Source organism: Panthera pardus, unplaced genomic scaffold (genome assembly GCF_024362965.1).
Source record: "Panthera pardus isolate Hobbes unplaced genomic scaffold, ASM2436296v1 HiC_scaffold_2, whole genome shotgun sequence".
Lineage (NCBI taxonomy): Eukaryota > Metazoa > Chordata > Mammalia > Carnivora > Felidae > Panthera > Panthera pardus.
This window is the reverse complement of record NW_026526765.1, coordinates 126022484-126043576: the sequence shown is the minus strand read 5'-3', so window position 1 is coordinate 126043576 and position 21093 is coordinate 126022484. Positions and strand designations below refer to the sequence as shown.

The following is a 21093-nucleotide window of genomic DNA, read 5'->3' as shown; positions in this document are numbered from 1 at the left end:
AGTTTTTTGTGATTTTGTTGATTGATGGCATACACACTTTGACCCTGTGTACAGTTTTACTCATGTTTGTTAATGTAAACACAGTGAAAATTACACGAATACTGAAATTTTGTGACAAAAGCAAAATCTGGGGTGCATACCATTAGGGTGGTTTAATTAATTGAACACATTGTGATACTACAGAGATGAAATTTGGCAGTTCTGTCTTCAGTTTTGTTTTGCTCAAAAATTCTGATCAAATTCATATTTTTGATACAAATATTATAATTTATTGATTAGATTTTAGTTATGTACAGTGTCACTGATTATAGCTTTTACAGTTAATCCTTTTTTTCTCCATGTCTAATGTTTTTTTTTTATCAATTTTGCAAATTTCAGTGTTAGAAAAACCTCTGTCACATTTTGCCTATACAGGTGTAGCTTTTACCATTTTAGTTTATCATATTGATTTATAGTTCTTATGAAGTAGGCAAAAGAGAGATGGTCTTAGCTAGTCATTGGGGAAATTGGGAACACTTTCTTTGGCAATTCTAGTGGTAGACCTTGGCAGCACAAAATATCACCGCAGGGAGGAATTGCACAGGGTCCTGATGTTCATTAACACAAACAGTGAGAAAATGTTACTCCCCTAACTTTTTAGATTTATATTTATCATCAAGATTCTACTCTATATTAGTAGTCAGTGATAAAAAATATCATTTAAGCTTTGAAGTTTTATACTCTTTACTAGAAACAAAACTTGACTTCCTGAGGCTTCTTATAGACTACACTTAAACGGTCCAAATACATTTTCCCATGCAAGTCTACTTTACAGTCACTTTCAATACATGTGTATTGAAAAGTATGTAGCACATTTCCTCCAAACATCTTCTTCCGAAATTGGGATTTATATTAAAGGTTTGTGCGTCTTCTACACCAGCATATACAGAAGCTGACTTTGGCTTCCGTATTGGTCATCTGCTTGCCATTTTGCCTGCCAGAGGGCACTCAGGAGGAGAGGAAGAGGTTCAGAAGTCAGAGTTTAATAATGTCCTATTATCATTAGTGGAGGAGAGAATATAGGACAGAGTGACTGCTTACCTAAGACCCACTTCATGATGAGCATTTCTGTCCAGGAGAATTGTGTGGTTTTCACTCTGAAGATCTGTTTCGGGTAGTCTGTGAAGGTTTCGTTGGGCAGGGTTTTAACGCCTTCAAAGCGGTCTGATGCATTCACAACTAACAGTCCCAAAAAGATTGTAAAAGAAACTGCATGGGCTACAAATTTCATGAAAGGGCTCCTCAGGGTTCTTCCTAGCTGGAAACAAAATATGTACAAGACATATTAAACTGGCAGCTGTAGGTGGGTGCAGGCTCTCTTTAAAATGCTTTTGCCAAAAGTTTAGCCAGAGAATCCATTATCTTGGACAGAAGCCGCTAACTGAACCCAGACCACATTTTCTCTTGTGCTTTTATGTGAGATGCTGCTGAACCAAATACATTTTCTGTTGACTTCCATTTTTTTCTTTTTTTTTTTTTTTTTTTAAATTTTTCTTACTTTCTTTTATTTTTTTTTTAATGTTTTTATTTATTTTTGCGACAGAGAGAGACAGAACATGAGTAGGGGAGGGCCAGAGAGAGAGAGGGAGACACAGAATCGGGAGCAGGCTCCAGGCTCTGAGCTGTCAGCACAGAGCCCGATGCGGGGCTCGAACCCACAGACTGTGAGATCATGACCTGAGCCGAAGTCGGACGCTTAACCGACGAGCCACCCAGGCGCCCCGACTTCCATTTTTTTCTATTTAAGAGATTTAGTGGGAGTGGTACAGAGCAGGAGTAGAAGACACTGATGTATCATCATCTTATAATCTACACAGCATCTCGCAACCACATGGATACACATTTTATGCCATTCAAATCTGGAGGAAAATAACCTATCTCAGTAGAGTTCAGAATTAAAACAATTACACACTGGATATGCTCCCTTGCTCTTTTTTCCATTTTCCTGAGTTTTGTTTTTTGATGTTTTGTTTTCAGTGTTGCTTATAACTTGGTAAATTTGTTTAAACTATACATTTCCCACTAGGTACTACTTTAGCTGTATTCCAAGAAATTTGGACAGGTAGTATCTTCATTGATATTCAGTTATAAATATGTTACAGTTTCCCTTTTGATTTCATTTTTTAACTCACAGGTCTATTTCCAGACATATAGGACTCCCCTCACCCCCTGTACTTTAATTAGCAATAATCGCTCCTCGGATAAACCTCATTGGCTATGATACTGCCAATGCGCAAAGCTTCACCCCCTGTACTTTAAAAAATTATATTTTTATTACAGCTTGTGTGTTGATCATAGCCTCTGTGATGCTGCTGTAAAACTTACTGAGGTTTCCCTTGTGGCTCTAGTGCATCATTAACTTGTGTGCTTGTTCCATGTGAGCCTGAGATGATCCAGGAGATGCCCTGTTAGGGAGCGAGTGTTGGCCACGTCTTCTCTAGCCCTGGTGTGCCATCCAAAGGCTACTTAAGTCTTTTAGAGCTAACCTGCAGGCTACACAGTGAGTCTCCTGACCCCTGTTGATGAACTCGTGTGGGTCCCTTGTAGGTCCCTGCCATCACTTGCACCTAAGCACCGAAACTTACTCCTCACCCTGTACACCAGTCAGACAAGAGCAAAGAGAGGAACCTTTTCTGAAGCTCGCTTCCCTCTCCAGAGCAGATGTTCATCTGTAGCCAGTGCCTGGTTAATTGATGTTCACATTCTGACTCATTCAGGAGTCCTAGAGTGAAATGTCACCCAGGAGATAGAGTATTGGTTCAGTAGAAGATCAATTACAGGGGTTTTTGCAGGTAAAATTTCCCTAATCATGACTATGTTTGACATAACATTTATAAATCAGATGGCTTGATAATGTTCTTTTAATATGCTTCAGCATGGTAATCATCCACTTTAATTGTTCTGGTTATGACTGTAACGTGATTTATTATGATTCTAATGCTATAGAACCTATGTATTGAAATTAAAAAATGCTATTTTTAATTAAAAAAAAACTTGGCATCTCAAGTCTAGACATTGGGAATCCCTACTATGCTGGAAAAAACTTATTTCAATTCATTTGCATTGTCAAATATCATATGGCACTAATTCTAGTGGCCTACAGACATTTTGTAAATGGCACTCGTTTGTAATGTTCATTATTTACAAAATAGGACTGTAGCTTAGTTTTGATCATACATAGATGTTTTAAATTTGGAATGCACAGGCTAAATCTAAGGACAAATAAAACATCTCACATAAATTCAGTAAGAAAACTGAATTAAACCATGTCTTATTTTGATTTATATATCAAATAGCTGGTTTGAATTTTTCGCCATTTTAGCTGACTGTGTTGGAATCTTGAAGCCCTGTTTCCCAGCCAGGATGCTCGTGTACCCAGGAGTCATCCTTCAATAGTCACTGCATTGTTTCTTGTCAGTGTGTCCTAGCTGGGGTAGTGGTGAGAGTCGAGGGAAGGTGGAGCCTGACTGAAGGGTGGGAAGTGGGGTAGGCTGCGCAGAGGGAAAGGGATGTCAGATCTTGTGTGCCCCAGCAGGGTCCCAGAAATATCAGAAAAAGATAGGGACCATGGGGAGAGACCCAGCTCTTCAGGGATTAATGGCCAGGTTTCCCCAGTCCTTTATCATTAGGCTCTATGTCTTCTGGTGACAACCTGGAGGAGGACACAGGGACACTGCTCCTTCTCACCCATGTGAGGTGCCTGACACAGGAAGCTACACACAGCTGAACCTGAGCTGGCCTTGGTATTCCCCAGAAGACACGGTTTGAGGAATTTAATCTTCTCTTTGTTACCTCCTTCAGGTTCTTATTGTCTGGCAGAAGATGAGACTGTAAAAATTACTGTATCTACTACAAACATAAGAAAAAACTCTGATAAGGCTCTTGCGGTGCCGGGTAAGATGAGCCTGGGTTCAGTCCCCACTCGATCTGAGCCCTAGGGAGGAAAGGTGAGGTTAGGTATTAATGCTCCTTTCCTCTTTTTCTTCTGGGCTTCAAGTCTTCTTTTTAAATGGTCAAAATTTGATAAAGGTCAGCTAAGATCAAATCATGTTAATGGTTTTCTTTTTTTTTTCCTTTCTTTCTTTCTTTTTCTCTTTTTTTCTTTTTCTTTTTTTGTTGTTGTGTGTGTGACATTTCCTATTTGTCTCACAAAGATAATTTTTGAGACAAATTACACCTGGGGAAAACTTCTCCTTTCACAAAGCCACCAGGTGAGATAAAAGAAAGGAGAAAAGTCAGCCAAGCATGCCAGCAGCTCATAGCTGGGTCAAGTAACAGTGGTAGGTGTAAAAAAAAAAAAAAGATGGTAGAGCTTTGGGAGATGTAGACCTTGGTGTGGTCTGCCGTTTGCTCACCAGTGCAAAACTGGTGAGTCTGAATAATGGGCTTAAGCAGCTCTGTCATTACTTGGACCTTGTGAGCAGAGAACTGATACAGGAAATCTAGGCTTGTAGTATCCAAGTACTCTGGCTCACTTCAAACCTCCTGTGTACTATTCTTAAACTCTGAGAAGTATATGAATATGAGAGCAGTTGAGTAGTGCTCTTGAATTAGCTGCAAATGAATGGCCTTCATGAGCAATCAGAGGTGGAGTTTTATTGGTTAGCAAGCCTTTGTGTTCCATGCCACTGGGCTCTTAGCCATAACCATAAGTGTAGTCATCTAAATGGGGACCTGGTAGCCACATGCCTGCAAGGTAGGTAATATCTGCAGAAGGAGACCCAGAGAATGTTTCTGACATCTCTCCCCAGTCTTGTACCACCAGAGCCCCCCTCAGCAAATGCCACCCTCACTTGCCACCATGTGCCAGTGGCATCAAGGAAGGGCTCAGTGAAAAATATGGATCATGTTCCAAAAAGAAACATGCACAGCTTCAATGCCAGAGTGGTTCTCAAATGTTAGAGATCCTGGTTAAATTAGGGGTGGGTTTCTCCATATGCTCCCTTTCAAATGCTTAATCAACATGTCTAACCTGGGGCTCAGGAATCTTCTTTTTTTTTTGATCGGGGCAGGGGGTTGTTCACTTGGTGTCTTTAATCTGGGTGTTCTCACATTACCTTGTGAATCCACCCTTTGTCCTGCGGGCTGAAGAGGTGCTGAGTGATAATGGACTCTTGAAGGTAGGGTTTCTCCAGAAAGAAGAGGAAAGAGTAGAGTTTCATGTCATGGTTTTGACTCCTCCCTTCTAGAAAAGTCCTGCCATCTCTAAATTTCTGAATCAGATGCATTGCAAAGTCAAGTAAGCAACAGTTAAGATACTTATATTCAGTATTGAAGGTTCTAATGCTGCCGATGTACTGGAAAGTGTGGGAGGGCAGGCCTCTGTGTGTGTGCGTGCGTGTGCACTCATGTGCAATGGTTAAGGTCAGGTCTCTGGAGCCAGAGATCCTAGATTTCAGTCACAGCTCCATAGTTTTTGGCATGTTACTTAGTTCCTCTGTGTCTTAGTTTTTTCATCTGTAAAAAGGGGATAACATATAACTTGTTACATAGGGTTGATGTAAGAAGTGAATAACGTGCAGAAAGCTGAGCAGCTCCTGGCACATGTGAAGCATATGTGAAGTGCCAGGAAGCACTTACTATGTGACACTGGAGGGCGTCACGCAATTCTCCTAAGGGGAAACTTAAACTCAGCTGGCTCTTAAAAAGCTTGTACACAAGGGTTCACAAGGTGGAAGCTACACAGAGTCCTAGTGCATTTATGCCGTGAGCTCTTCTGGGGTCCTGTCTATGTGCAACATGTTGCTGGACACTGGAGGGCCTAGAATAAGCTGTAAGGGTTGGTTCTTCCTTTCAATGTTGCTACTATCGATGGAGAGTTGGGGAGAGAATGTTGCAGGACTCAGACCGGGCTACGGGTGGAAGTGATCAGCCTTCTGGTACTCTTAAATCCTGTCCTGGCAAGGTGTCAGGTGAGGGACTCTCCTTTTGGATTTGAGAGCAGACACTTTTGTAATATAAGAGCAAAATACGCTCTATTTCCTGGCACAAATTTCCGCTCCATGGCAATGCTTTAAAAATTGCAGCATCATTTTCTTTAATCTAGTGCTGTCTGCTAGGGGCGAATGATGGGGGGCTCAGAGGCCTTTGACATCATTGTCCTCTCCTGGTTGGCCCTGGACTGCATGGTGTGAGGACCCTTGTGTCAAACCACTTCAGCTTTGGCAAGGCAAAGCAGGGATCTTCCAAAGCTGCAGAGTTCCTTGCACCTCCTCACTGGGTGTTTTTGTTTGGCACCAGGCTGAGGGGTCAGGGCGTGGCAGCTAACACTTTGGCATTCCTCAGTTGAGAGTTATGTGGTAGTATGTGGACTGATGGACCGTATAATGCAGAGACCTCAGGTAGGAGGCTGAATGTATTTACAGCTCTCCTTGTCTGAGTCCTGGGATTGATTTATAAGGATAATTAAACAGTCAAGGTTAACAGGCTTGGAGGAAATCAGTTTCACCTCTCACACCCTTATAATGAAAACTTGTGTGATTCCTCAACACTTGCATCATGTGGACTTCTGCCCCAGTCCACCTGCTGTAGAGACACTGTTTGAGCCCTTGAGGATGACTGTTCTTCTTTCAGCTCTCAGATTTTAATAGGCAGACAACCTAAATTATGAATTGGAATGGAATAGCAAAGGGTGGAAAACAGGCTGTACACACCCTTGGCATCAGAGCCCTTGTTGAGAGGAGGAAGAGCTTGGTGGGAGAAGATGGACCTTAGAGCATTGGTGCAGGCTAGGACTCACCAGCCTCCCGGTGTGCTGCATGACCTCAGCCGTGTTCGTGATTAAGATGAGAAATGATCAAAAAAATGTCACTGTTCTCTTTATTGACCTTGACAGGCCTGTCCCCATGATCCAGACCTGGCATTATCACCTTAGGTACACATCTGTGATTTGGTTACCCTCTTCAGCCACTATATTACTAAGCTGAACTTCTGTTGACACTCTTATAATCCTTATAATATCCTTATTTAGCTTTCTTTCATAGGGACCCTCAAAACTTTAAATAAAAGTAGAATTGACAGCAGTGGGAATTCAATGGGAAAGAAATGATGAGATAATTTTAGCAAGCCAATCAAGTAATTTTGGTGTCCCTAATGGTCCCTAAATTAGGGCAGCAGCTATTAAGTGTAAATGCAGTGTTAATTTGGAAACAGAAACTTCAATATTTGTTAGACGTTGATGGACATTAGCTGACTGATGAGGTTTAGCAGTAACATTTTACGAATATGTTTATAAAAAAATCAGCGTATAATTTCTTTGAGGCAGGTGTCAAATTGTGGTTAGAATATGAAGTTGCTGGAATGACGCTGGCTTTTCCATAGATTTATTGGACAGGTATAAAGGAAGTGACCCCTTGGGAGGAGGGATGCTAGCACATTAACAGAATTCTCCACTGTGCCACTTTTCTTGGGAGGACATTGTATTCTGGAGCCTTTGGAGAGTCCTGGTTTCTTCACATGGAAGATGTGACCCTTTTATAATCCCCAGTAATGTAATATATTTGCCAAACTTGAAAGGATTTCTTTCAGAGTGGTGAAAGGAGAGACTAAAAATATCTTGGCTGTTTTATCTGTCCTTTGACTGCCTCAGAGCCACTTTGACAACTAAAGTTTCCCTCTTTAATGAGAGAATCTTTCCTCAGAATGAGCAGTGCCAGCAAGAATTATCACATGCCACAGACTAAGACTTGTCACTCCAATATGGACACACCCTTGTGTTGAACTCAGACTTGCAGCCCAGAAAGTGCTCAGAAGGCACAGGTGGCATAATGGCCAGCTCATATTTATCTTTAGTGCTCTTTTTTGGAGTATTACTGGAAGCTCTGGGAACACCAGATGTCAATCAGACAGGTATCTGAACAGAGGAGAGGAAGCCTCAGCCATTGGGTTAAATTTTCCTGCAATCATTTCTTCCAGAATGTTCTAGAAGTCGACTGTAGGTGTGACCGTATGTTTCATGGTGGTATCAGATTCCAGGATTTATATCGGACCCCAGGAAAGTCCAGAATTCCCTCCACCTTTATGCATCTTTTTTTTTTTTTTTTTTGGCATCACATCTTCATGATATTGGCCAAGATGATTCTTCTTAGACCTACTGAAAATCTAAACAATTTAGTCAGCAACTGCAATATCATTTCTTCCTCAATATTTCCCTAGGCCACCAAGCAGGCAGAGGCAAACCAATTTGTTGGTGTTGGCTAGTCCGTTTTCTGGTAGCTGTCACATTTGGTTTTAAAAGCAAAAGTGAGGATTGTCAGTGTTTTGTCTACCAACTGGCTATCATTTTAATGACTGGAAGTCCTGAAATTAGTTTGGGGATCACAGAGTATGGAGGTGAGCATCCCTGTCCATCTGTGATGACTCTGGAGGAAGGCAAGGACCTAACCTGCAGTACAGACTAGAGAATTCCAGGATGAAAACATGTGCCTAAAACCAGTGACCTACTCTAACCCAGTTTTAAGTCTGGTTAGGTTTTTTTATGCACTGTACTTTTTTCAGCTTGTAATGAAAGAGAAAAAAATTGCCTTCATTTACATATGTATCATTTGGGGAGTTCCGATTTAGAAATCCATGACATGGTAGACTGTCAAAGAAACAAAATCCTCAGTAGATGTAAGGATGAATACCACACGTATTCAGTTTGAGGCCTTTTATATTTAGTACCATTTTACAGAAGAAGGAGTCTGAATCCTCCCCTCTCTCGGTGGCCCACGTCTTACTCTAAGGCAGTGAGCTCACTGCCTGCCTGGTTGGGTGGTCTCAGCAGCAGCCCTGAAGTGTTGGGCCCATCATCCTGGCAAGAGATTCCTCTTAGTGGTGTTGACAAGAGGTTCCATTTAAAACATTTTTTTTTTTTAAATGAGAGGTTCCATTTTTCATGAACCACATTGGCTGATCGCATTCCCTGTGGAATCATTTCTCCATGATTTAGTCCCATACGTCCTAACCTTGCCTGAAGCTGCAGTGACTGCTGTGGCTCTTTGAGGCTCGGGATCAGATGGCTAGGCTGTAGGGACGGTGGTGTGGCAAGGTTGGCAGCTTGGCACGCGTGTGGGCTCCACTCCCTCCCTCACCAGCAGGCACCGGACATGCCCCTTCCCCATGAGAAAAGAACCCAGCTCTGCACCTTTCCAGCTCTCTTTCTTTCCTTTGTCTTTTCCTTCTTGTGACCTAATTAGCTGCCCATGTGGGACAGAGCCCAATGAAGGAAGCCAGGGAAACTGGGACGATGTTGAGATGGGTCTGCAGTGTCCCCAGATGAGCTGCATTGGACTCTCAGCCTATTAGTTATTTCTCTTTTCTGAACCTACTTCATAAAATATATGTGTCAGAATGTAATTGAGGGAGGGAAATGAGATATTCCATGAAAAGGGCTTAGCCAAAAGAAAGTACTCAATAAATGTTGGCTCTTCCTATTACCATTATTATAATTATCAAAGTGAGTGTAGAGGACATGTCTAGGACATCGCATAATTAGAAGAGCAGAAGTGCCCTGTATTCCCTCTCTCTTCTATTATTGATCAGATTATGGCTCATGTATTTTAAATTCCCCATATTATCACTCCTCTCTGTTTAAAAAAAAAAAAATGAAAAAACAAACAAAGAGCCCAGGTCTGTGTGGTTTTCTACTTGAGCTGAGTATCTCAGGACTATTTTCTTTAAACACGGGAAGTGCTCAGCTGTTGATCTGAACAAATGGACTTGAGGTCATGCTAAGAAGAGAGAAGAAATCACTGCAAACGACATGCACCTTAAGCAGTCTGTACCTTGCTGCACGGAGCAATCCAATAGGCTATGGCGAGAAAAGGGAGGCCTAGGGAGACTCCAAAGACAGCCAGGAATTTCACAGCGATAGACTGTTGACGTAAGCCTGAGAGATTTTCATACCACATGGTAAGCAATTGCTGCTGACAGTTAGGATGAGCAACGAACTGTAAAAACAAAACAAAAACAAAAACAAAACGCAAACAGGAAAATGGCATCGGTAGCACTTGAACAGTATACGACCTATGAGTAGCTCAGGGCTGAGATGTTTTACCTGGGATGTGGCCTGGGTGTTAGAGCAGAGCAGCGGGCAGGTGCCCGCTGGGCCCTTCCAGCTTGAGGATGCTGGGTGTCTTGGCGCTGAGGTCAGAAGCCTGACAGGACTGGCTGCATCAGTGCTTGGTACTTATCTCAGGCAGAGTTCATTTGGGAGGCAGCATGAGTAATGAATGGAGCACGGATGGGGTCTTGGAGTCCCACATGGGTTTGAAATTTGCTCTACCATTTTCTAGCCAGGTGACCTCGTGTCACTTACCTAATAACTGTGAGTTTCAGTACCTTATTTGCAAAGCAGTCTGTTTGTTATCTTGTAGGATTAGCTGTGGTTGCAGAACTGTTCTCTCTTTTCCTCTACTAAGAAAAGTGTTCTGGAGAACATATTAAAACTGAGTATTTCCCTACTGGGTTTTAGTGGTGTTTGCTTGGCCACATAGAACTTTTTGTGGCCTGCTAGAGCATTGATATATGGTGTCCCTGGTATAGTAGCTTCTCACTGCTACCTCTCTCTCTTGCAACTGCCTTAATGCCCAGGTTACAAGACCTCTTATGGCCATTTTGTATCACGTGACCTCACCCCTCTGGATATAGCTTACTGGACTAGGTGAAGAACCCTGACTTAAACTGGCCTATCAGGTTTTCTCACTGCGATATTTGGGACTAATTGAGAGGGGCAGTTTCTTTATTTACTGGGAAGTTAACAAGTAATCTTGGGAGGTGTGGGTAACCATCTTCTATTGCATGGACTAAGTAGCAAAACAAGCCAATTCAAAGGAAAGAAAAATGAAGATGTGTAGAAAGAGGCTCAGATAGATAGTGTGTGCCCCTCTCTGGGGCCTCGCTCCACTCTACCCACGTGGTCCGTGAGACACTCTTTTATTCATATACAGAGGCTTCCTTATTCTGCTCTATCCAGCAAGTTGGCTTGAGCTGCTGCCACCCAACAGCCTTTTTCTGCAAATATTTGGTGCCACTTGGCCATGTGTTGAGTTGATGTTGAGTCCTGGTCACTGGAAATGGGTAATTGGTAAGTAAAATTTATGGGAATGAAGTTTACGTTTGAGAAAACTTTACTCACTAGCTTATTTTCTCCTTGTGACAGGAGGAAGCCATTGATTGCTTTTGGTAGCCCTGCTTTTTGGCCCTGCAAAGTTTAGCCATGTATCCGTGGATTGGAACAGACAGACTGGGCATTCTTTAAAGGGTCTGACTTTTCATATGATTACACAGGAGCATAATATGCCAATTTTCATCCCATGTGCCTCACTGGGTATTAAGGAGACATGTATAGTGGTTCTGAGCAAATGCAAAACAACTCCTTTTCATTGTTAAGAGTAACGTAAATACAACTGTTTTAAAACATTCTCAGTGCAAATGGCAGCATGTTCTTGTTTCCAGTTTCTGGGAACTCAAGGCAGAGGCCAAGTGATCTGTGAGTATACTGCCAGTGGTTTGTTTGGCCATGCAGCAGCCCCCGATAATACCGCTACTCAAACATTAGTGAAAATGAGGCTTTTTGGGTAGCATTACTGGATCCATGGCAACCACTGTGGTCTTTCCCTCTAAGGACAAGAGCAGTGAATTCTCCTCTACCTAAGGTAGGAAACCCCAGGACAGCAGGTGATAGGCTTCCCTATGCCCTTTCTGACTCACAATACAGTGGAGAAAGCAACAGAAAATCATGTGGGTGTTTTAGTAATTATCAGCTTTCTGAGAGTTGAGGTCCCACAGAGGGGTGGTGGGTGCGCATGTGAGCCAGTCAGTTTTGTTTGTGAACAGTCAGCCTTCCTGGGTGCTGAAATGGCTCTGCTCTGGAGAAGGAGTCCAATTAGAGGGTGAGACGTACGCTTATGAAATAGCAGAAGACCCCTTGGCTCACCCTCTGGCTCCCTGCCCTGTAGCTGCTCTGGAAGGATTTCAGTGCTAAACCCCTCCAGTGGCCTCTCTGTATCTTGGGAGAGTCTGTCCATGCTTTTTCTGTTGCCTCCTGAAGAGAAGTCGGGACAAAAGATTGAGCAGCAGAGCTGGAGGGGAAGAAATGCTGAGAGAGAACACAATGGGGACCATTCCCAGTCTCCCTTGCCTGCCTCAGGGAACACTGGTCACAACTAAAACATAGGGGCTGTCTTGAGACTCTGTCTTCTTGTGGTCAGACATGTCCTAATTTTTATAGCTCTGTTTCTTCCCCCATAGTAAAGCACCCCAGCTCCAAACATGCTGTTTATTGGCAGACAGTCTTTATGGTATAATGCTCCCAGAAAGCTGACAGCAGCGGATAGCTAAAGCCCAAATTGTTTGTCTTTATATGGGCACTTTTCTATAGTTGTGGTGGGCCTTTGAAGACAACTTTATGACATATAGTTCAGTGTGTAGCAAAAGATTTTTTCTACTGTGTTTTTGAAGCACAGGGAAATATCATCTGTGATCCCAGTAAGGCTAGAGTAATGTGAGACATGCCATCCGGACACAGAGAGCCGGACACTCTAACCAAAAAGGCACTCTAGCTAGGGAACTAAGGCAGGAAGAGTTCCTACAGGGTGGGGCTGGGATGAGGAGGTGGGCAGGGTAAGGATTTTCAAAAGTAGGGTCACAAAGGAATGGATGGAAGAGGAGCCCACAGCTGGAATAGAACGGGAACACAGAAAGTACTGTCTTGGGTTTGCTTTCTTTGGCATCTAGCTCGCAAAAGGATACATGATACCAAGAGCTTTGTCCAGGCCCTTCTTGCCCCAAACCATCTTGGAGTGAGTGTGGCACACTTTTATGGAAGTTATTCACGGGAAGAACTGATGAGAACTCCTCAATTTTCCCAGCAGCGTGATTCACACCCGTCATAGCTGGGAGTTCCTGATGGCCTGGGGCTGAGAATCTGGTAAGGCGGGCATACGTGGAGCTGAGCAGTCTCTTCAGAGAAGATAACTCCAGCCACGCCCATGATGGGGATGGACTGTGCCAAGAACAGGGCCGGAGAGGGAACTTGAGAGAAGTAAAACTGCAGAGAGATAGGAAGGAGGCCTGAGACAGAATTCCCTGCGATGGATGAGGAGACTGCTGGAAAATAGAACCTGAGAATCAGGAGGGACCGGGAGTCTTTTGGCTGCCAGTTTTTGAGTCCATCTTAAGCCAGTTTTCCCGGCAGCTTGTTTGACCAGACTTCATCGTTAATATAATAGCATTTATACCCAAAGCTACTTTTCTGTTGATATCTCACCTAAATGTCTTGTTCCTCCCAGCCCAAGGTGACATAGTGAGAATATAATGCTGGCATATGGGAACTCTTGGGCATGTTAGCCAAATTATGGCTGTTATTTGCTTTTATTTGATCCATGGGCTACCATTTTCTTTTTACAGCTCAAAGGAGAACCATCCCCTTCACTGTCTCCCTGATTTATACTCATACACAAGGACATAGCTGATGTTGTAAGACTAGTTGTTGAAGAGATACATTCCTTAACTAACTAACTAACTAACTAACTAACTAACTAACTATATTTAAAGCTGTTTCAAGGGGGTGCTAATGCCCTTGGGCCAGATACTCCCATTGCAACATGGTCTAAGACTTTCCTGATGTGGGGTGGGTAAGAGTATGGACTGGTACATAGCTTCCTGGGTTCAAGTGCTGGCCCTGCCACTTGCTGGCCATATGTTGTCAGCTCATTGACTCTTTCCATGCTTAGCTTCCTTCTCTCTTCTAGAAATGAAGCTAATAATGAGGATTAAGTAAGTTAGTATTTGTAAAGTGCTTAGAATAATACCTGGCAAATAGTGAGCCCTATATCAGTATTCAGTAAATAAAAATAAATCCATGACTTTGCTTTCCTTGCCCATTTTCTCTTTCCCCTCTCCCTCAGTTTCTTTCTCCTACTCTCTGCAGGTCTTCCTCACCACCCTGTCTTTATTCTTACCTCCACATTGTTTTAGCAGCTATGTTCTTGAAGTGTTGGTGTCTCTGGAAAGGGCCATGTAGCCTAACCGTGTGGGTCAGGTCACTCCGTCTCTATCTAGTCCCTCCCTCCTCGTCCTCCACTAAAGGTGCAGCTTGATTTATCCATGCAGTTAGCTTAAAATGGGCTGGTCTCTGCTGTCAAGTGTATTCTGCTGTACCCTGATTCCCTTCTACTGATTAAGGAGCAGTGCAGGTCACTGGACCTGTGGAAAGCCCTTCTCCTCCCTCCTCAATGCCCTGCCTCCCCCGTCCACCACCTTAAAAGCTTTTAAGTCCTGCATTTTGCACTTTTTGCAGGGAGGAAAAGAGGACGACATGACTACAGTTGAGCTCAGAGGCTTTGAGACTGTGTGATTTCCATATCGTTTAAGCACAGATTTTTCTCTCTGACACTAGGTGTCATTTACAGAATGATGAGATGTGGCAATGCATGATTTGATAAGCTGAATAATAACTTAGCTGGAGCAAAATTTATAAAATCCAGTGCTTATACAGAAAATTACTTTCTTTTATACAGATAAACCATCAAAGGGCCCAGTGATGTCTGATGTGACTGTGGTCAAGATTTTCCACTTGGCTTATCACCAGTGTTTGCTTATAGAAACGTGTTTTTCCTGGAAACTGTCTATGTAGGCCACAGACACTGTCTCAAGCTACAATCACCAAGTGGCTTTTCTTAGTGTGGACCATCCGTCTGAATTACAATAATTCTGTGATGCCGTTTCCTGTTTGGAGCATCTCATGGGATTAGGTTCAGGGGTGCTACTGTTTTCCTTCCCATCTTGTCTTGGGAAAGCTCTCAAGTTGTGGAAATTGAGGAGGGAAGAAGAGAAACAGAAATGTCAGTCATTTACTAGTTTAGTTTGTTGGTGGTTCCTTTGTTTTCTCATTCACTTCACAAACCTCTCCTCAGTGCTCTCTCTCACCAGGTGCTGTGCCCAACATGGGAAATACAGAGCCAAGTCGCAGTCCTTGTGCACTTGGAGATCTCAGCTCTGTGACTCTGCAAGTAGAATGGGGCTTTGGAGTAACAACACCCTGCCGATTCTGGAGTAGACTCTGTGTTGGGTGAATGCATGAATGATGAGTGATCACTCCATCATTGGGTGCACTTGGTGTGCTTTCTCCCATGCGACCTAATACCGAGAGCCCCACATCCTTGGCACAGCCAGTTGCTTTGTTTCCATTGATGACCTTCAGACTGCTCTTCTCTGTGCCAGCACTTAGCAGGGTGGTCGCATTCACAGGCTCTGAGGCTGGCCCGTCCAGGTTCAGGTCCCAAATCTGCCATTTCCTAGCTGTGTGACCCTGAGCATGCCACTTCCCAGGTCCTAGTTTTGTGATCCATGGGAGAGGAGAATGTGTGTTGGGTGCTCAGAACATGACCTGGTGCTTAATATTAAAGGTGGGCATTGATATTATTACTGCTGCCATTATTACTCCCACTCTACTCCCACTGTAGGGATGTCTAAATAGTGCTCTTGGTTCTTTTCCTTGCTGAGTTTATGTCATTAGCAGAGTATTGAGTATCCATGGTGTTTTTAGAGTTAAAAATTCCTGAAAAATTTAGTATGTTTGATTACAATAAAAAAGCAGAAATTGCCATTAATTTTAAGTTTTCAATTGACGCGGCATTCTGGTATGGGGTCAACATTTTCTCCATGTTCAACGAATCTGTTTATTTAGCCATGAGGCTCCCAAGTGGCCACCACAAGAGGATAGTCTGTGATAGATCTGGGTGGATGGTGGTGGGGGTGAGAAGAGAAAGGTGCTGGGTTTGGAACTTTGGATGGGGAATCCAAACAATCAGACCTCTTTCAAGGAGCCTGTCAGCCTGGGCACTAGACAAAGTAAAAATTCTTGAAGTCACAGCTCAAGTGTTTCTACTATTAATAATTGAAGGCCGGGGCGCCTGGGTGGCTCAGTCGGTTGAGCGTCCGACTTCAGCTCAGGTCACGATCTTGTGGCCTGTGAGTTCGAGCCCCGCGTCAGGCTCTGGGCTGATGGCCCAGAGCCTGGAGCCTGCTTCCGATTCTGTGTCTCCCTCTCTCTCTGCCCCTCCCCCGTTCATGCTCTGTCTCTCTCTGTCTCAAAAATAAATAAATGTTAAAAAAAAATAAAAAAAAAATAATTGAGGGCCTACCACATCAAGGGATTTTAGTTATGTTATCTATAATCTTCATAATAATCCTTCCAAAAATGGATGTGTGTGTGTGTGTGTGTGTGTGTGTGTGTATATATATATATATATATATATATATATATATATATATCCTCATATACAAATAAAGATGTGCTTTCATCCTCCTCTTGCAGCTGGGGAAAATGAGACTGAGTCACCTCAAACTGCCACAGTCCCACAGCTAGAAAGTGGTTCCAACCTGGGTCTTTCTGATTCCAAAGCCTGAGGTCTTTATATTCCACTCAGTTCCCTTTGGAATGCTGTTGATTTGTTTGGCTTAGATTTTAGTCCTTCCTGGTCTTAGTTCTCTGTCATAAATAAAACAGTAAAAAGCTAACATTTATTGAGCACTCATGTGGATGGGGCCTTGTGCTGAGCACCTTGTGAACATTTTCTCATTTAATCCTTTTAACACACTAGGGTGGGAACTCTCACGCCCTTTATAAAGTGGTACCATAACTGTTCACATCTGTCTCCAGAGTTGACATTCTCAACCACTTCCCTATATTTCCTCTCACAGCCGAAGCTTCCTGCATCTCTTCTGGGTCCCTTCACCATCTTGTTCTTTCTGCCAAGCAGGAAGTCATGTCTGTGAGCCTGCAGATTTCAGCTGTGCCACAGAGATGCACATAGGGTTTTCCAGCCAGAGTTCTGGGTGTCTCCTTTTCACTCTCTGGTGGTGGGCTGTGTCCTCTTGAGGGGGGACAGTCAATCTCTGACTTGCTTCTCCAGAGCAGTGAGAGTCCTATGCTAATCCCATGTCCCCTTCCTTCGCACTGTCTGGGATGGATGGAGAAATGGAGGCAGAAATGGAGGGGATTTTAACTGTAGAGAAAGAAAGCAAGTGAAAGGAAATGAAAGGAAGAAAAAGGAAGAAGAGCAGAGCAAAGGAAGGGAGAGTAGGAGTTGGTTCAGACCTGACTTTCAGCTGCTGCTGCAACTTGACTCCAACTCTTTTCCTTCCATCCCTAGTCTCTGTCCAGATTCTAGCAACACTGTTCTCACAGCCTACCCCAAGCTTGACCATCGCAGACCCTTTGCTCAAGGTATCTCTGCTACCCAGTTTGCTTCCCCTTTCATCTTCACTATCCAGGTTTTGTTCAGCTCAGTATCTTTCTTGAAAGCTCACCCTCCCTACTCGGGTGAGAATCTCTCTTTCTCTCCTCTCATGCAGTTCTTAGTCTCTCCCTTTTATCATAGTTATATGCCTGGGTGATCCTCTACCAGAGAGAAAACTCCTCCTGGTTGGCTCCTATGGTCCTTAGTATAGTGCTCAATGAATGGATACTCAGGCAGTGCTATTTGAATGAGTAAATGGCATAGCTAGAAGGTGGGTTCAGACTGAAAATCTGGAACCATCTACAGACCTTCCATACTCATCATCCCAGTTGTTTGGTAGATTCCCAGCACTTCTGGCTATGTCACCACATCTGGATAGACATATGGATATAAAAGGCTGAAAGTTTGCTTGGTCTCCAGCAGACATAATGAACAGACAGATGACTGAATTCACGTCTCGACTGAACTTATTTTCACTGTGGACGTGCCAGGAGATAGGAAAACAATAACAACAACTTGCTTCATTTCAGAAGGCAGTGGAACTAGAAGTTTAAAGATGTTATCAGGAAAAAATTCATACCATTATCTGGAGGGGCTACCCAGGAAATGAGCCAACAAGGGACATAGGTGTTGGCACTCAGGTCTAGGGGATTTTTGCTTCTTTGTTTGGTATGCATTGCCTCAGCACACTGCCTCACTGTCCCCACCTTTTGCAGTGCCATTTTCAAAATTCTCCATTTTCTTACTAGTCAAGTGTCTTTCAGACATCCCTCTCATTCATGGGAGAATCCATTTGGATGCCTGTACAGATAGATGTCTCTCACTCCATTCCAGCCTCCCCTACCTCATCTTCCACATGTGCACCCGCAAGCTTAACCAGCCCTGGCATGCTTCTTAGTTATTCCTACAGCTGGGTGTCCTGCCAGGCAGCTGGCTACTCACTGAGCCATCCTGCAAATCTGCTGTGCAGCAAGAGGAGATGAGCACTTCTGAAGGCTCTTCACCCCTATGAAGGTTTGATATCATCTGATGAGTTGAATAGCTTACTCCATTGTTCTCTGTGCCTGTTTTCCAGGGACAGCAGGACACAAGAAACTCTCTCCCAGCTTAAATTAAGCAGTCCTCCAATTTCACAGACCAACTGGAATTACATAAATGCCCCAAACTGGTGGGTTACTCTGAGCACTGTATCTCTGACTTAGCTTCTCTCTTACCAGAGACAGAATGGTTTTCCGATGAAGACAGTTGTTCATGAATAGCCTGCGCTTTAGTCTCCGGGGCACAGAGACCTAAACGAATGGTGCTGGACTTCTCCCAGGGCCGTGGGTGAGCCGTTTCCTGAGTGCAGGTGCAATGGCAAGGGGCCTTGCCTGACCCTCGTGGAGGCGAATGCTAAGTATATGATTTTCCAGTGCTCATCAGGAGTCCTCCCACAGCCCTGAGCGCAGAGGGTGCTGATGACGAAACTTGGTTTCCAGTCTGCCTTCACTCTCACAGCCAGAGTCCCACTGTGGGCTCAGAGTGAGCTTCTAGCCAGCTCCAGATGACTGCCTCTGCTCTTTCGCAATGCCACAGAGAAGCCACTCACCATACCTGGGCAGTGACTCTGTCGTCCCCACTAAGGGTTATGTCATAGCCTGAAACCATAGCAGAAATGGAGGCAGCGTTTCGCAAACCTTCTTAGATTGTCTTCAACTATTCACCTTCTTGGACCTTCCCCTCCAGCCAAGCTGCTCTACATACTGTTCCCAAACATGGCCAGTGTAGCCTACCTGCCTGTGTTCATCTTGCCCTTCTCTGATTCAGTTCCTAATAAGCCTTTGAGACACAACTTTCTCCCACTTTCAAGTTCTGCCAATTCCCTCAACACCCTGAGATGTCTTGGACGCCTCTGGGTCTTGTTCTACGGCCCACTCACTTGGCAGTCATGGCTTAAGGGTCAAGTCGTGAAGAGCTGTACTATTGTGTTTACATCTTATCTCTTCCACTGTTATTAAGCTCTTTGAAGGAACCAACTGTCTGTATCCCCAAGAGTGTGCAGCCTTATGTTTTGCACATAACAGGTGCTCATAATCTTAAACATCTGTTGAGTGATAAATCGTGTGCTCTTCTGAAGCCTCTAAGATTTGCTTTATGATTTTCTCTGTGACTCATCTTTCAGAACAATTTCTAAATATAACAAATTTTGTATTACTCAGGTTCTGATGAACACTTAACTGTCTTCACGTCTTTACTAGAAGGCAAACAGGGAGAGGTGATACAAACTAAACCAGACTTTTGTTTTCTTGTGCAGGAGAAGATTGAAGCATGAGACTAAAGTAGGGTTTGAGGATTTTCTTTTGGATTGGATGAGGATTGTTTAATTTCTATGTATGCCATTACCACTGCAAGCTAACATAAATCCAGAAATATTCACACAATAATGATAATAATTATTATTATAATAAAGAGTAGCTGCAGGCACCTGGGTGGCTCAGTTGGTTGAGCGTCTGACTCTTGGTTTCAGCTCAGGTCATGATCTCACTGTTCATCAGTTCGAGCCTCATGTCAGGCTCTGTGCTGACGGTGCAGAGCCTGCTTGGGATTTTCTCTTCTCCCTCTCTCTCTTCCCTTCTCAAATGCTCTCTCTCTCTCAAAATAAATAAAAACTTAAAAAAAGAATAGCTGTTGTTTATTAAGCATCTATTGTATGTCAGGCTTTGTCCTTAACAGTCACCATATTATTTAGCCCTCATATCAATTCCTTGAGATGGCTGTTGTTATGTCAATATTTTATTTATTATTTTTAAAAATTTTTAACATTTATTTATTTTTGACAGACACAGAGAGACAGAACACGAGCCGAGGAAGGGCAGAGAGAGAGAGGGAGACATAGAATGTGAAGCAGGCTCCAGGCTCTAGCTGTCAGCACAGAGCCTGACACGGGGCCTGAACCCATGAACCGTGAGATCATGGCCTGAACTGAAGTTGGACACTTAGCCCACTGAGCCTTCCCAGGTGCCCCAATTATGCTCTTATTTTAAAGATGGAAGGTTGAGACACAGAACTTCAGGAAGTTGCCTGTAATCACAAAGGCAATCATGACATGGTCTAGACTTGAAACCAGGCCACTCTGACTTAAAAGACAGTGGTTAGAACTGTTACCCTGTATTCCCACAAAGTAGATTTTAAATCAGGGAGACATGTCAAAGCACAAGGGACCACAGTGATTTCTCCAAGCCCACAGAGACCCAGGGACCTCATAATTTCAGATGCTGTTAGAACTCTCATCTCTCTGTGTTTCTGTCTGTGGGCCAGCCAAGTCCCAGTGGAGATAAAAATCAGGAATACATAAGGGGAAGGACTCAAGCCAGTTTCCTCAACAACTTTATCTTCCTAAACAGAATAAATCATCACACCAAAGACAAAATCCTGGGTGCTCTCTCCTGCATACAGACAAGAGCAGCAGCAGCTGATTGAGTAGTTGCTTAATGCCTGGTCACCACTTTGCCAGGGACTAGGTTAATGTCGAGGCCACCTAAGCACAGATTTACAGCATTGAAAAGTACAGACTCCAGTAAAAAAACTGCTTTGCTGAGGACCTAATTAGTATCTTGGGTCTCTTGCCAAATCCCACCTGACACAACTTGCTAGAAGAGCTGTAGTTTCACATAATTCTCTGAGCCTGAGTTCTGACTGAATAATGTTCCCAAGTTGGATCTGTAACTCTGCAGACTTTTCCTGGTGGCTTTGCTGTGCCTTAGGTGTAAAGATGCATGGGGGCGTAGAACATGCACTGGCTTTGGGGTCAGTCCACCTGGTGTAAATCTTGGCTCTACCACTGACTGGT

General features: G+C 43.6%; 1 protein-coding gene and 1 pseudogene across 1 annotated transcript in view; both read right to left on the bottom strand.

Annotated features, from left to right (window-relative positions):
• TRPC7 (transient receptor potential cation channel subfamily C member 7) overlaps positions 1 to 21093 on the bottom strand; it is a 140038-nt gene that overhangs the window by 48631 nt on the left and 70314 nt on the right. The window contains exons 4-5 of the mRNA XM_019421931.2: positions 9804 to 9968; positions 1081 to 1297 (exon numbers count right to left, since the gene is read on the bottom strand). Coding sequence (XP_019277476.1) covers positions 1081 to 1297; positions 9804 to 9968 — 382 coding nt within the window. The remainder of the gene's footprint in view (positions 1 to 1080; positions 1298 to 9803; positions 9969 to 21093) is intronic.
• On the bottom strand, positions 2213 to 2280 carry LOC128778513 (U4 spliceosomal RNA; annotated as a pseudogene).